Source organism: Colossoma macropomum, unplaced genomic scaffold, assembly GCF_904425465.1.
Source record: "Colossoma macropomum unplaced genomic scaffold, Colossoma_macropomum, whole genome shotgun sequence".
NCBI lineage: Eukaryota > Metazoa > Chordata > Actinopteri > Characiformes > Serrasalmidae > Colossoma > Colossoma macropomum.
The window spans coordinates 10875039-10890876 of record NW_023494806.1 but is presented as its reverse complement, the minus strand read 5'-3'; the positions used below and the strand labels follow the sequence as shown (position 1 = coordinate 10890876).

The 15838-nt window shown below is 38.4% G+C and overlaps 1 protein-coding gene across 1 annotated transcript in view; it reads right to left on the bottom strand.

The window, feature by feature from the left end:
* Window positions 1-15838, bottom strand: part of ak8 (adenylate kinase 8) — a 36627-nt gene that overhangs the window by 4398 nt on the left and 16391 nt on the right. The window contains exons 10-12 of the mRNA XM_036598199.1: window positions 13472-13603; window positions 12915-13004; window positions 7200-7341 (exon numbers count right to left, since the gene is read on the bottom strand). Of these exons, the coding sequence (XP_036454092.1) occupies window positions 7200-7341; window positions 12915-13004; window positions 13472-13603 (364 nt within the window). The remainder of the gene's footprint in view (window positions 1-7199; window positions 7342-12914; window positions 13005-13471; window positions 13604-15838) is intronic.

Here is a 15838-nt window from a genome sequence, read left to right as displayed (position 1 = left end):
ATTCTTTACAGGCGGCCCCGGCAATGTTTACCACTGATTAAATTATAATGCGGCCCCTGCTGTATAATTCATAAGCCAATTAGAGGAAGTGTTGCTTGATTTGATGGGGAGCGGACACATGAAATACATTTAACTAATAGAGAGCAAGAGAGGAGCGCAGCAACAGAGGGAGGAAGACAGACAGAGAGAGGGGGAAGAGAAAGAGAGGGAGAGGGAGAGAGGGAGAGAGAGCGAGCGAGCAAGAGAGCAGGCGATTGGCCTGCGTTCTCTAGGATTACGTGGCTAATTGCCCTGCTTTATCTGCCTGTCACGGATAGCCATGCATATTTCAGCGCTCCCAAAGACTCTGATTGTTTGCGAGCGTGTCAGGGCTGTAAGAGGCTGCTGACTGGCCAAACTGGAGTGTAGTTAACGACTGGTGGGAGGGGCGGGCACGACACACAGCAGTGACGGACGCAGCGCTCACATCACGTTGGCACACCGCCAAATAATGATTATATGAGGTCTTAGCTATGGGTCAAGGTCAAGAATTCTGTTTAATCACCAGTGGCCTCTTCCCTGACACAGATTACACCCAGTCTTGGACTAAATTACACCATCAACAGAGATTCTCCTTGCAAAAGACGCTGTCAGCAGAGATTACCAATTGAAAACTGCATGGTTAACTTCAGTTTCTTCTTTGAAAATGCCTTATAGGTTCTGCTCTTTACAAATAAAGTTCCTAAATGGTTTTGGTCTGCTCTAGGAAAAATATTTAATTATTATAAAACCTTTTCATTATGTAGACATGCTTTCAGTTTTAAAAAAGTGGTTCCTACTCACACATCTCTTTTATAAAAAGAAAGGTTTTTTAAAGAACCATCCATTGGTTTTCATTTTCAAATAAGCACTTGTTTAGGGGTCCTTTGTGGAATCAAAAGTGGTTCTTCTATGACATCACTGCCAAGGACCATTTACAGCATTTTTATTTTAAGAATGAGAGACTTGTGTTTTGTTCGTTATCACTGTGTATATTTTACATGTAACAGTTCGGCATGTTATAAACTGGATTTTAACATAGTTAATCAAATCAAAAGCAAATCGGGGGTGATTTAGAAAAACCTTGTATTTCCAAAATGGTCACTTCAAAGATCCTGTATCATGGGAAACCATGGGTTTCCTGTCTATTTTGTAATGAAACAGTGTGATGTAGTACGTAACCATTGTTGAAGTTTCAAAACATACCGTTCACACCAAAGTGTATGTATTATAAATACATTTTTGTTGTAATGTCACAAAAAGAAAATCATTTACATATATCCGTCTATTCTGCCTACAGCAGTTCAGCCCTGCCAATTCACACTGAAGTTATAAGGAGTGCTTCAGCCCAGACTGCTTCTTGAAAGAGGCACAATACACGACAGCCAATCAGAACAGAGGGAACTTACATATATGAGTCTCAAAGGCACAGTGACAAAAACAGTATGTTTATTTACACAGAATAAAGAGAGGTTGGAAAATAATTATGTAAAAATGAATCAATACTGTTATTGGTAAATAAAACCATACAAACGGCATAAATGGACATAAGGGGAAAAATATGGGATAATGGCCCTTCAAAGAAAAATAATTTTCTTGAGTTTAGCCCAAGTAATTTTGATTTTCTAATTCATGTACTTTTTGTACATATAGTAGTATATGTAGTATAAATATAGCAGTTGGTCAATCTATAACCATGAGAAGTAAAGGGGCTGTCAGCACAGAGTATATATATCTTTTGAAGACTGAATGAAAGCCTACATTAAATGAATGATAGTAATGTAGTTTTATGCATGATGATATTGAAATTATATCTGTATCAGCAGATAACTAAAAAAAAATTAGCTGCACTGGACCGATGATTAGATTTGATTAATTTTTCAAACCAATGTCTCTTAACACAATGTATTCTGGAAGAGCAGAACGTTTAGTCTCCGCTGGGATATTACACTAAAATGTCAGTATTTTGGTAATTTTACTGCATTTGAAACTTGCTACAAATAATTGTTTGTTAGTTAGTTAGATAGTCAGACTCAATTTATATATAATTTTATAAATGTCATAATAAACTCTCATATTTTCAAAATGGTTCACTTCAATAGGGGAAATGGTCTTGACTTTAATGTATGTTAATGTGACAAGATTTTATTTCAAGTAGTTTTGGACCATTTGTATTGGTCCAAAACATCTACACTGAAATGTCTCCAGGTCAGGCAGACTCCATGTACACATGGGCTCCCAGTGATCGATCAGCTTTTGAAAGGCAATCAGGCACTTATGCAAAGGAGGAAACTAGAGCAAGGCCATCCTCAATTATCTGATGGGGGAAGATTATCTGTAAGGGTCCCTTTCCCGCTTCTTCCTCTTTTGTCTTTTTTCCAGGATCAGGTGGCTTCTTTTACATGACAAAAGGGCATCCTATGTCAATCTGACTGTAGATCCCTTTAACTACTTTAGAACAGTGCCGGTTTTTATAGAGAACATGCATTTTGGTAACAGGTCAAAGTCTTACATGTCACCACCATGGCAGTGTTTGTGAAAGCAGGTATCAGGAAACGGTGTTAGTGCAGCCATTATCTATGAAATTTGATATCACAGTATTTTCCAAATATATCATGTTGTCAGAGCATCAGATGAAAATTGGATGTGCATTAATAAAGTTAGTGAACCCATACTTCTTGAGTTTTTGTATTCTACGTCCTTAAAAAAGGGGATTCTTCAAGGGTTCTTTAGTAAAGGCAATGGTTACTGATACAACAATGACAAACTTAAAAACCCTTTGAATGCCTATTGGAAAAAACTTTGTAACTATTCAAATGCTTAGATTATTTTTAACTGGTTAAATTGAGAATATCTTATATGGTTCTTTAAAGCACTTTTAAAAACAATTTCTATAAGCACCAAAGGGGTTCTAAATTTCTAAATAAAGAAAATGTTTAAATAATGTCTTACTAATGTGACACTGTTAGATTGGAAAGTTTTGTTCTTCTATGCATCTTTTAAAATTAGACCAAAGTGCATCTTGCCTTAGCAATAGATCACAGGAGTGACTTGATTGCAGGCTGTGATAACACACGACCTTAAGCGCTCTACCGCTTTCATACAACAGTCCTACAAAACTCAGTGCTCAGTGGAATGCCAGTTGTTGTGATAAAAAAACGTGCTGTCATCACAAATAACAGCAGGACCAGAATGCATAACTTTTAATCAGGTTTGGGTAGTAATGGAATACATGTAACAGTATTACATAATCAGCATAGAAAGGTAACTGTACTCTGTTACAGTTAAGGAAAAAAGGACAGTGATCAGATTACAGGAGGAACACTATAAAAAAAGGGTGACTACCAGCCGGATTACATTGAAAAGCAAACTTGCATCTTTATTTATCATCTTTGATTGATGTTTGAAATATTTCCATATATTGCTCCACTTAGATTTGGACATTTTGCAAAAAATGAGATGAGTGATTGTTTACATGGGGGTCAATATTTATGTGACCTATTATCATTCTGTTTCAAAAACCAGTGCAGTTTTCATGTTTGCCTTGTGTTAAGTTAAATTCTTGTTGAAAAAGTCTTGTTGACATTATTTTTCTCTTGTATCTATTTAATTATACAAGTTTAAAAATATAAGCAATCCAGAAGTATGGAAAGTAATCCGATTACATTACAGTAATTCTTTGGAATAGGTTACAATTACATTTTTAACAGGTAATCAGTAATCTGTAACAGAATACATTTTTAAAGTAACTCTCCCAACCCTGCTTGTGATTTCCAGGCAGGAAACATATGATTTATATGTAATGTACTTAATGTATTTATATTTTATATACTTTCAGCTGTTCATTCAAAACAGTCTGAAGCATACTTCAAATTACATACTTAACAGAATTTAAGTTTTAAGTTATTTTAAGTTACAGAATAAACTAAATATAAATAGTGTAACACCATTACCAAGATTTCAGTATCAACAATATATCATCCAGCTCTAAACTGTATCATTTTGGAAACGAGGATCTCATTTCAAGTGTTTATTTTTGCTATTAATTACAAAGTCGTTCGACCGGAGTGTTCCTAAGACCAAACAATCCATCTTCAGTTCCAGCGGTCAAGTCGGTGGCACAGGCTAAACATTTGCCTGGCACTTGACACAGGCACCAACTCCAGCGAGGCCTGTTACAGGAGCTCTTTCAGGAAATGGGTAAAGAGATCCTTCCGACCCAGCAGGCATGCCAGCTCTGCCATGCTCCACCATGCTCCTTACCCTCTTACCCTCCTCCCCACTGCTTGCCGGTGGCACCTATTACATGCCCACGGCTTGGCGCTGCGCCACGTCTCTGACTGACTTATTCATTTACTCTAAAGCCTGTGTAACTGGATAGCCGTTAATTAATAAAGCTGTCAGGTAGAGCGCCGCCATCGGGCCATCATCGGCCCATCAAGTAACATTATCTCCTGATTGTTTCATGGCCAGCCTAACTGCCGGCCCCCCAAATCAATTACGCTAATGCCATGTAAATGAGGTCTCCTGCCATTAGCCCAAGCGGCAGAGGCAGCTAGTGGAGTAAATGGAGGCCTATTGTGGAGATGCACAAAGACAGACAATGAGGAGGGTGTTTGTATCAAGTATGGATTGGTAATTTAATGTTAATATTTGAGAGAGGAGGGCTGTAAGCTTATGGTATTCTGATGGGCGAGGCAGGTGAGTGGCAGGAGATCAGAGAGGTGAGATAAAGAAGGATAGGCATGTGATGACTAATTGATGTGGGATTTAGACAGGACAAAGTGAGTGACGTTACCCGAACAAGAGTTCACTCACTACTCACCTACTGTAACTCTCCGGGTGAAGTGTATGTGGTTTAGAATGGTTGATGTTGTAATCCTAGATGACCTAAAACAAGCACACATATCTATTCCTGTACAAATATTAAGAACAACAGACTAGGTCAGTGTACTGATCCTAGCCCTGGTCCAATATGAGGCCTAAACTGGGGCGAAACCTGTCAGTAGTGACCTTAGTTCACTGTGAGGCTCTAACTGGAACCGTAAAAGCAGACATATGCTGAGGACAGGCCGCGCAATCACCAAGTGCTATCAGATCCTCTAGGATAGCTGAGCTCCAGTAATCTGAGTGAGAGATCTGAGCCTTATACTGCTACGCTCACTATTTGGGATAATTGAAGAGGCACAAATCACAGAAGCCTGATGAAGCCACACCAAGCACATCCTTCAAATGTTTCCTTTGGGTTATCTGTCATATAACTGTTGCTGTTGTACTTTATCTATGACATTTTATCGTTTAGAGTCAAAATGTTAAATAAAAAGAGAAGGTTTTCTAAATCTTGTTACATACTGGCATTGGACATATGAATTTTTTCTCTAATGCTATTAGAGGACTTCTAACTTCTACATTTTATTAATGTGTGCATATTGGTATCTGCTTCGACAAATACAATACTGTGCAGAAATCAGAGACTACTCTTGCATTTCTTTAGTTTCCAGTCAGAATGGCTATTAGGTATATTTTTTTATTTTTCAGCCTTAAGGAAAAAAGCAGAAAGCATATATCTAACAGATGATTACACAGAAGCCTCAATAACTAAATAAAAAACAAACTTTTGTCTTACAAGTTGATTACCTTGTAGGCTTATCACGATCCAAGTAATTTCACATACAAACGGATAATCATCAGTCCATAAAACCTTGACCAGTTTCAGTGAACTAGTGCATTTTTGTTCAATTCTCAGTAAAAGCTTCTTGACAGATACACATCCTTTCAGACCCACAGCATTGAGCATCTTCTCACAGTGTAAGGACAGAAACACTTGCTTCTCAGATGTGAAGCAAGAGTGGAGCTTGATTTTCTCCTCTCTCTCAAAGATGAAAGCTTTAGGTAGTGTTTATCTAATGGTGACAGTTTTGGTGGTCTACCACTTCCAGGCATGGTTGTCAGGAGTCCCACTTCATCTATATCGTTTAATAATTTTCGAACCCACAGTTTGGAAACTGTTAGTATGAATGTTAGTGTCTTTTTGAAGGCAACATAATGTCAGTGACTCCCCTGGGAACAGCTTATGCTGGGAGGACACTGGTGTAACTCGTTGGTTTTAAGATTAGAAGAATGAAGTTAAAGTGGCAAGAACAGACAAGTTTAATACTGAGAGATTTGATATTATGCTTAGTGTTTTGGGCTTTTGTGTAGTTTTCTGTAAAATATATAAAAGGTTTTCTACTTTTTTCTGATAAAAATGAATAACTTACACTTAATGGTCATTTTGAGTGGTAATGTGACTTTTGCCCAGTCCTCTGTATACATTAGAAATAAATCAGTGTGACCACCGTTGTTAGTAAGTGTTTGTATCTGATTTTCTAAGTTAACTTTATCATTGCAAGGTGCTTACATATCAGCTGCTTTAGCTCTAGGGTAGCTTCTGAAAATTTCACAAAAAAGAATCTCTTCTGTTAGACTACACAATAAAATAAAAAGAGCTTTAGTAGCAAATAAGCAGAAAGTTGATCAGCTCATCTTCCAAACTCATTACAGTCTGAGTAGGCTCCCACTCAAACAACATCAAGCCCATCAGACCCACTGTCACTAGACAGCCAGAAGCGAGAAACTAATGTACAATCTGGGAGTGTTCTGCAACACTGCTTTTCCAACATATTACAATGTTTATAGCTCAAGCCTGTTCAGCTATGGGTAAGAAAGCAATACTTCTGACAGCATTACCATTACATATCTGTTGCTACAAGAGGCACCTGTCCAGCAAAAATACATTATGATTTAATATCACTGAGCGGACATTATAGACCATGCAAGTAGGCCTGTGACTGCCTAAAGTCAGAAAGTATTGAGAATTATTAATTAACATTGCCCACATTTAAAAATCCAACATAAATTGTATAAATAAAAAAGTATAGAAAACAATATTGTTGTCATGCATGGTAATAGTTTTGCTATTGTTTTTTTATTGTATCAAAATGAAAGTCTTTGACCCTGCTGTGTGTTCATGGAGGGTGGTCATTGTAAGAATAACAAAAAACAAACAGACAGCAGAGTAGATAATTGAACTTAATAAATACATATTCTAAATAAAATACATATATAAATATCGTCCCGACTAAGTCAGTCTCCCAAACTCAAACCTTGGCTGATTGTATAGCTCTATATACAGTGAGCACCTGCTAGGGCTGAAGTTTGACTCCTGCAGCGCCTCGGCCTGCTCCACATCTTGTGGGAAGCTGTGCAGGACCCAGCCTCGTGTGACACAGTCCAACCTGCTCAGCCGCTCAGTCAGGATCTGCAGCACCATGGAGTCTGGAACTGAGGAAATTTAACAGAAACATTAAGACACCATTAAAGGGAGAAGAAGATGTCATCTCATTATCTCTTATTTATCTTCTCCTAGTCATTTTCATGATTACATGAAAAGTACAAAACAAAGAGTGAAGGCATAATCTAAAAGGAGAATGCGCTGTCTCAGTAGGTTCAAACACAAAGCTGTCATCTCACTGTGTCCTTGTTCCATATAGTATTTGTTCCATATACTGTAAACACACAAGGATTGTATACACACGTACCTACTTTGTTTGATTGGAAGTTCTATATCTACACTATTTCTCAGTGAACTGCATCAGGGCAGAAGGTTAAAGATCTAAGAAAACTGATGAGAGTTTGTATTTGTTTACTTCCCTGACAAGTAACAAACAAACAAAATAAGACACCTAACCAGATGAAAAAGTGGAAAAAAGCAATCACCTCTTTACAATCAAGAAACATTAAGACGGAGAAAAAACTGATCTGGGTTTTGTAACTCATTGTGAACGAAAAAAATGGAGGTTAATTTCATCTGATGAGATAACAATGTACCAAGTGCATCATCCTTTTCAACAGACAGTGTAGGTGTGGGGCATGTCACAAATCTTGAGTATTGTGAACATGTGAGGGTGCACCATTAAAAGAACAAATAAGACAGGAGGATGGTCTGAAGAGAAACAAAACAAGATGAATACAGCGTGCAAAGAATTACTGATCTCATCATCAGCCAATATTATCGAGGACATGCCTTTTGTGTGCATATTGATGGGATTTTATTCAGTAAATAATTAGCCAGAATATTGTCATTTAAATTCATGTATGTACATTGTGTCTTTTGAAGCTACTCCACTGGTTTCTCTCTGAAGTCAACAGCTGCCTGACAGGCAACATAAGTGAATTGTTTAAGGGGATGATACTGATATAAAGCTGGGATGAAGACACTTCTTAACATGTGAAAAAAATGCTCACAAGACGAGGGCGGCACATGGAAAAAAACTGAAGGAAAAGCTGAAGGCGACGAGGACAAACAAATAATGGGGGTGAGGGGGAAAAATAGAACGCCATTCTTTAAGGAAAGTGAGCTCGCACCCAGGGGGGTCCCCGCGGATGCTGAAAAATTAAAGTCGACGGTTTCAAACTGTCCAATTTCCACATCAAACGCTCGCAGCCTCTTGCCTCTCTCTCCCCGGCTCTGCTTCAAACGGCAGGCAGCCTGGAGAGGGCTGCTCTCCTCTCTTCCTTCTCCTCCTTCTCTTCTCGTAAGACTGTTTTTTTTTCATTTCCTTAATAATCCCGCTCCCTAAATCCCCAAAGCACTGTATTGGTTCCACTAGCCACCGTCTCTCCATCGCCTAATTATACCCCAGCGAGCCCATTAATCAACTCCTAAATTATTTAGGCAAGCTTCTCTGCCTGAAACCTTCACTGTCACAACGTAAGGGGGTTGGGGGGGGGGTTGGCGAAGGAGACAGAAAGAGAGAGAAGTCACAGGCTTCGCACACAACCCAAAAGCTCTCCCCTAGGACAAAACAGCACAGTTCAACAAGGCAGGGGAGTGCCAGCTAACACAACATTTACATTGCATTCCTTATGCATTCTTTTCTTTTCCCCCAACAAACATGCAAACATGAATTCATGGAATTCATGAATACATCTGGTACCGACAACCACCACAGCAGTTTAGGAGAGTCAACATGCACCATCGGGGTCTAACAATCAGGCATCAGGCCCCCCCACTTCTTCAGACTGTGTATGTGAGGAAGAACGATAAATATGGGTGGCTCATAGCAGCCCTATGGAGTTCAGCTATACTATAAAGGATAACAGAGCTCAAAACCATAATGGCTTTCATCTTTACCACTGCGCCGAGATAGAGAGATAAAACGAACCTTTGATGCAGGTCAGAGGGAGAAGTGTAGCTCCTCTCAAATCAAGCTGTTAGCCATATGCATCACACTAGCAGCATGAGAATACACTAGAGAGTGATCAATGGGGATTCAGCCTGAATTCTCAAGCTCTTTTTGATCCACCCATCCGCGCTCCATATCTCTACTCTCTATCAGACTTAACTGATAGCTCATATTTCTTCACAACTAACTGCAGCATTGATCAACTACACTTTTAAAAGGCCTATATTGTATTTTTTTCGAGGTCCGCATATGACACTTGCCTAGATTTACTATTTCATTTTTACCAGATTTTTTTCCAGCCTCTTTATCCCTTAGAATAAGACAGGTGTTACTGCACCTTTGAGACTGACATATGTAAATTACCTCTATTCTGATTGGCTGCCCTGTATTATGCCTTCTTCAATGGCCTGAAACACTCCTTATCTCTTCAACACAACAAGTGGGGCCAAACTAGTGCAGGCTGAATAGGTGGAGTTCCTTTTGTGATCTCAAAAACAATTAATTTAAAAAAAGGCAGTTTTTGCAGCTTAGATTTTATATGGACTGTATGGACTGGATATGTTTAACAGTTGTTTAACAATAAAGGTGCCATAAAGGGTTCTTTGGAGCGATTCCACTGAAAAACCACCTTTCGTTTCATAAAAAAAACTCACATCCTATTTACATATAGGATCCATGTATGTAAATAGGATGTGAAATGAATTCATTAAAATTAAAAATTGTCATAATTCATTCTTACGTGACCATTTCCCAATCTCTCTTTATCATTTAGAATTAAACAGTCTGATTTTGTTACTGTGCCTTTAAGACTGACGTAGTCAAATGACCTCCGCTCTGCATTGTGTCGCATTCAAAAAGCAGTAGGTGGGTTTGTGTAAAGTAGTTGCTTTTTGTGAAAAAATTTACTCAAAAGAAGCTGTTTTGGCAGTTTAGATTCCATATGAACTGTATGGACTGGCAACATTTGGAGACTTTATTACAATACTTTATTACAATATTTACATTTTTTGTCAAAAAAGCGAGGAAAATTCAGTTTTCCATAATAAGGGCAATTTAAAAACAATGGTGCCACAAAGGCTTCTTCGTGACCACTTTTGGTTCTCCAAAGAACCTTTCAATAGATGATTCGATGTGCAGGCAGAACCACCACATAACACAAAGGTTCTTTATTAATAAAGGTTTTTCCTACAACTGTAAGTCCAAGCCACAAACCGCTTAGAAACCTTTATTTTTAAGAGTGTAATGTGCGAGAGCCTCGATATAATCTGTCAAAACAGTCAAGCTAAGCTCATTAAATGTGAGGCACCATTGTGTTTCTCAAAGCCAAAGGTAGTGCTCATCTCTGTGGCAGTTCATGCACAGTTGGAGAAGAGCTAACTGTAGGAAGTTCAGCTGTCAGTGTTCTGCACAGTCTCCGTGGCCACACTGAGGACAGAGTAAACTTAAAGCAGCTTCAGCACAGAGAGATCCCACCTCTGTGATGCTGCGTTCGAGTGTCAGTCTCATTAAACACACACACTTACACACATACACTTTGTAGTCCATCGATTCTCGGGGGATGTTTATTAAATTAATCACATTTTGCTCAAGGCAAGTTTAGACAATCAGTGGCAGTGATTGGCAGGCCTGGCAGCTTGTGATGCAGTGCGAGGGGTGGGCCTGTTTGGATAAGCTAACAGGGCCTGACTTAGACGGGATGCCGTGGCAGTTTTACACCTCGCCTTATTGAATTATTTTCCCCCCGGGGTTTCACAAGGAGAGGACGCTGAGGGCTTTGTAGAGAGCTGCGGACAAGGGACGTGTAACAACTGACAAAAATATGCAAAAGCATATGGACCTGAATGACTAAGCGGAGGACTGATGTGCAATATTTTTTGTAAGTGCAGTTAGAATATGACCCACTATACATACAATAAGGCTTTAAACTGGTTTGAAGAATACAAACTAAAAATACCATCCAACAGTAAATTACACTGAAGCCTCAATAACTAAACATAACAGTTGTTATGTTTTTCAGTATTTAGTGTGTTTACACTTTGTCTCTATTACAGCTTCCATTCCTTCTAGGAAACTTCAGCCCTTTAAAAAGGAATCTGCAGGGATATTTTTCCACACCTCCAAGGTTCAGTCTTAGAAGCTGCTCCACACAATCCAAGTAATCCCAAATACATTGAGTGATGTTGAGTCTGGACTCTAGGGTGGCCCAGTCAATTGTTCTGAGAACACCAGCAGCTTCTTTGTTTGATTTGCAAATTTTCTTATGTCTATTTCCTTTTTTCAGTAAAGGATATCTTGTCAGCTACACATCCTTTCAGGCAAACTGTGTTAAGTTGTCTTCCTCTCATAGTAAATGGATGGGCCTGAAATTTTAAATTTATCTGATGGTGACAGTTTTGGTAGTCTACCAGGTCATGCAAAGTTGTTAGGAGTCCTATTTTCTGTTTGTTTTAATGTTTTTTTACTCTAGTTTTTCCACTTATTTTCCTTTGACTTTCTCCTTCCTTACACAAATTGTATTATATTCCTTTTCTGGGAAGTATCTCTTGAAAAATGAAAAACTGGTACTTTATGGCCATTTTGACTGGAAATTAAATAAATGAAAGCAATCTCTGACATTTGCCTAAAGCTGTATGGTCATATGCAAAAGTCTGAACACCAAAGTCAGATTACATGTTTTGTTGTAAATTAATACATCCTCTACGGGGAACAAAATTGAGTACAGAACATTTCTGCAAATTACGTATCAGCAAATAAACAGTATCTGTGCATTCAAATGTGCAGATATGTAGAAAACACATGTAGAAAATCAGCAAAAACATGTAATTTGACTTGAGGGTGCCCAAACGTTTGCATACAACTGTATGCTGAAATAACAGCCATATCTAAATGGTTATGGGCCATCTGAGAGCAATATTTTGGAGAAACTGATTCACAAACAGGAAAATTCCATAGTGTTTGTCCTTCGATACAAACACAAGTGCTGGATCTAACAGCTTTCCAAATTTACTGATTAATTGTATGAGGCTATGCACAACTGATGTAAAAAATGTGGTTGGAATGCAAGAACAGAAAAGTTAAAAATTTGGGTCTGCTCAGAGTGAACAGATTTGTTTTTACTCAGTTCTGAGGTAAATTTATACATTATATATACAGTATATCCATTAATCCTAACCCCTAAAACCCTAAGGGACTGTATGTGAGAAGTCTCTAACTACATACTTTATATATTAGTTTCATAGTATTTAGAGGATAACTCATAGTAGGTACTAAATAATCAGTCGTGGGATCAGCCGACCAATAAACAAGGGGTGAACAGTTATCAAAATGCTTTCTTTCTATAGTCTTGAGCTATGGCAGGTAAGGAACAAGTAATAACAACGGTAGTACTTCACCACTCACCTGTCTGATAGCTGTACTGTGATAACAACAGAGAAATATGACATGAGGTACACTTATTTTTACCATACCAACAAATATAGATATGCAAACACCATAATGTATTCATTGGCCACATGCGCATGGCGTGGGTGGTCTAATTATTTGGCCAAAAGCAGAAATTTCTAACAGAGGCAGGGGACTCTAAATAAGCCACATACACCGAGGCTTCAGCTCTCCTCAGTGCGTGACCTGTTTGACAGCGTGCGAGTGTGAGGAGGTGAGGAAGTTTACCTCGCCGTCCTGACTCCAGGAAGGGTTTAATGAGCTCTCCCATACTGCTCTCATCCGCTGCCACTGCCTTCAGAAGCTCGCCACAACAAACTACAGAGAGAGAGAGAGAGAGAGAGAGAGAGAGAGAGAGAGAGAGAGAGAGAGAGAGAGAGAGAGAGAGAGAGAGAGCAAGAGAAAAGAAGAACAGAAAAACAGCAAGAGAGAAACAGACAGCGAGGAAGAGAGAGCAATGGAGAAACAGAGAAAGTAAAGTTTTAAATTTTAAATAAACAGAATGCACAATGTTCAGTGTGACCTTTAAGGCAAGTCTCAAGACAGAACAAGAAAGGATAGGTCTTGAGCTTGCAGCCCAGGGCAGCAAGAAAGGACAGGTAATGAAAGTCAACATGCCAGCAGAAGGAATTGTGAGGAAAATCGGGGAAAAAAAGTAAAACTTAAACAAAGAAACTGGAAAAGTGTGTACATTTTTTATTTTCTGCATGCACAAACAACAAATGAAACCTTACTAGCCAAATATAGCTAGATTTCAACAGGCACAACCTAGTGCACCAACTCACTGCTGACAATGTTGTATTTCTGGGCAATAAGCCTGGCCTGCAGGCTTTTCCCAGATCCTGGCGGTCCGAGCAGGATGACTCTGGGAGTGTGAGGTGCGGCAGAGCGGTGCCTGGATAGAACGTACGTCAACACTGCAGGACACAGACAGCAAAAGAATTAATGTTAGGATTTATACAGTCTATGCTTACATATCTCTGTAGACATGGCTATGTGTTGAGGGATGCATATTCCCTGATGTGCATATGGTAGTTGTGCTCTGGGAAAGCTAATGTATTTCCGGTAAATGATGAACAACTGTGCCACGTAACAAATGCAACTAATCAATAATCAACTGTTAATGCCGTTTAACTTAATTGTAGTTAATATATCAGTGCCACCATCCTAATGATACAGGTCACACATTACACATGTAATTAGAGTACTTACTGAGGACAGATTACCGAGCACATGCTCAGAGCCCTGGAGACTAAAGAATCAGCATAGCTTTTGGGCAGGAGCTAAAGCTAGATTATTTTAAAGTCACACATAACCCACATGCCAGAAACAGATGTCATCTAGAATTCAGTATATGTTACTCCAAATGTGTTTAGCAATAATGGTGCCTTCAAAGATGTGCAAGATACCATGACCCTTGCTTGTGAACTTTTTCGCAGGTAATAATCTGGAAGGTCCTTTTTATCTTTCACCTGAAGAACACAACATCCATTATTTTCATAAACATCCTGAAAAGTTGACTTGCCCAACCACAATACATGTTTCTTTTTTTTTAAATCTTTGAATACAAGAAATCATCAAAAAGGTTGCTCTAGCTCAAACCAGTTAAGTACAACAGACTTAATTTATTTGGGTATGCTTGTCGTGATAAGGTAGAAAACTCATGAGACTTGTAAAAACACAATAGCTCAATCCATTTGCATTGAAGCCTTAGTATGTAAAAAGCCAGAGATTTTAAAGGGGTTAATTCTCTCTTATTTGACTCCTTTGACTTTGGCTGATTTAATGCTGAGGATAATTACAGTCTTTGAACTGTAATGCTTCAAGTACATTTTAAAAATGGGTCAATTCAATTAATATTGATTTATATAAACATGATTTGTTTTCTTAACACATACTAGAGCCAGTTTTATGTTTTTTTTAATGTACTAGGGCTGATAAATGAAGAGCTACTGATCTAATCCAACTTCAATATGTAGAAAAAACAAGCAGCTTTTTATACAGCTAGATGCAGCTAATTTAGACCACCCATAACAAAACTTCCCAACTCCCCATACAGCAAACTGATGTCTGCGAATTTGAGTTTTAAGTTGGTAAATGTGCATAGTTGGTCAAACAAGCAACAACAAAAGTTTTAACAAAAGTTAACCTCTGCTATTACAGTGCAAATGAAAGTACAAAGCCAAAACGTTGGCCAAATTTATTAGTAGGGGTGTAATGATTCACAAAATCTGACTCAATATGAAACAGTGGCGTCCTGATTTGATACATTTTTTGATGCAGCAAAAACAAAGACTAGTTAAAAATACAGCTTATATGAATATGCTAATGTTTTAATTTCCAGTTTGTTAGAGCAGTGGCTCCTGACCCTGGTCCTAGAGGACCCCTTGCCCTGCACATTTCTGTGTTCTCTTGCCAAAACACACCCACTTCAACTCAGGAAGGGCTTGTTAATAAGCAAACTGATTGGGATCTTTTGTGTTAGAAGCAGGGAAAACACTAAAATGTGCAGGGCAAGGGGTCCTCCAGGACCAGGAACCACCTAGAGCATTCAGCATTGTATGATATAACATGATACAATATGCTGCAACATTCATTTGATCTTTATTGATATGTTACATTGATACATCCCTTTCATTTAGCGAAATAAGAAAGATGCTAGACAAGCGGATAAAATCACAAATCAATGTAAATCCATGCCTAGTGGGTCAATGCTAAGAAAAATGAAAAAGTAAAGAGAAGTGAGAGATGGCGTGCCTAAAAGTGCCAACTATCTCATCACTGATTACTAATGTTATCTATAAAGGTGGAAATAAAAATGATATGCATACAAATTTTGAGGATGTCTTTATATGCACACTGTACTGCTTTTATAACATCAGTTCTAAGGTTAGAGAAGTTTAGAAAGTTTAAAGAAATCTCACTAGAGTGAGCAAACCAAAACTACTTTTGTTAGAACTTGTCCTCCTGTAGCCTTAGCCAGCATACTGTATTCCTAAAACTGGGCTTCAGTGTTTCATACTGCAAAAAGAACACAGAGATCTTGGTTAAATGTTTAATGCAGATAGATAATACAGCACTTATGTGGGTGCAGTGAGAGTCTCCCTTTTAAAGACCAAATGCTAACAGTGATTGAATATAATCCACATATA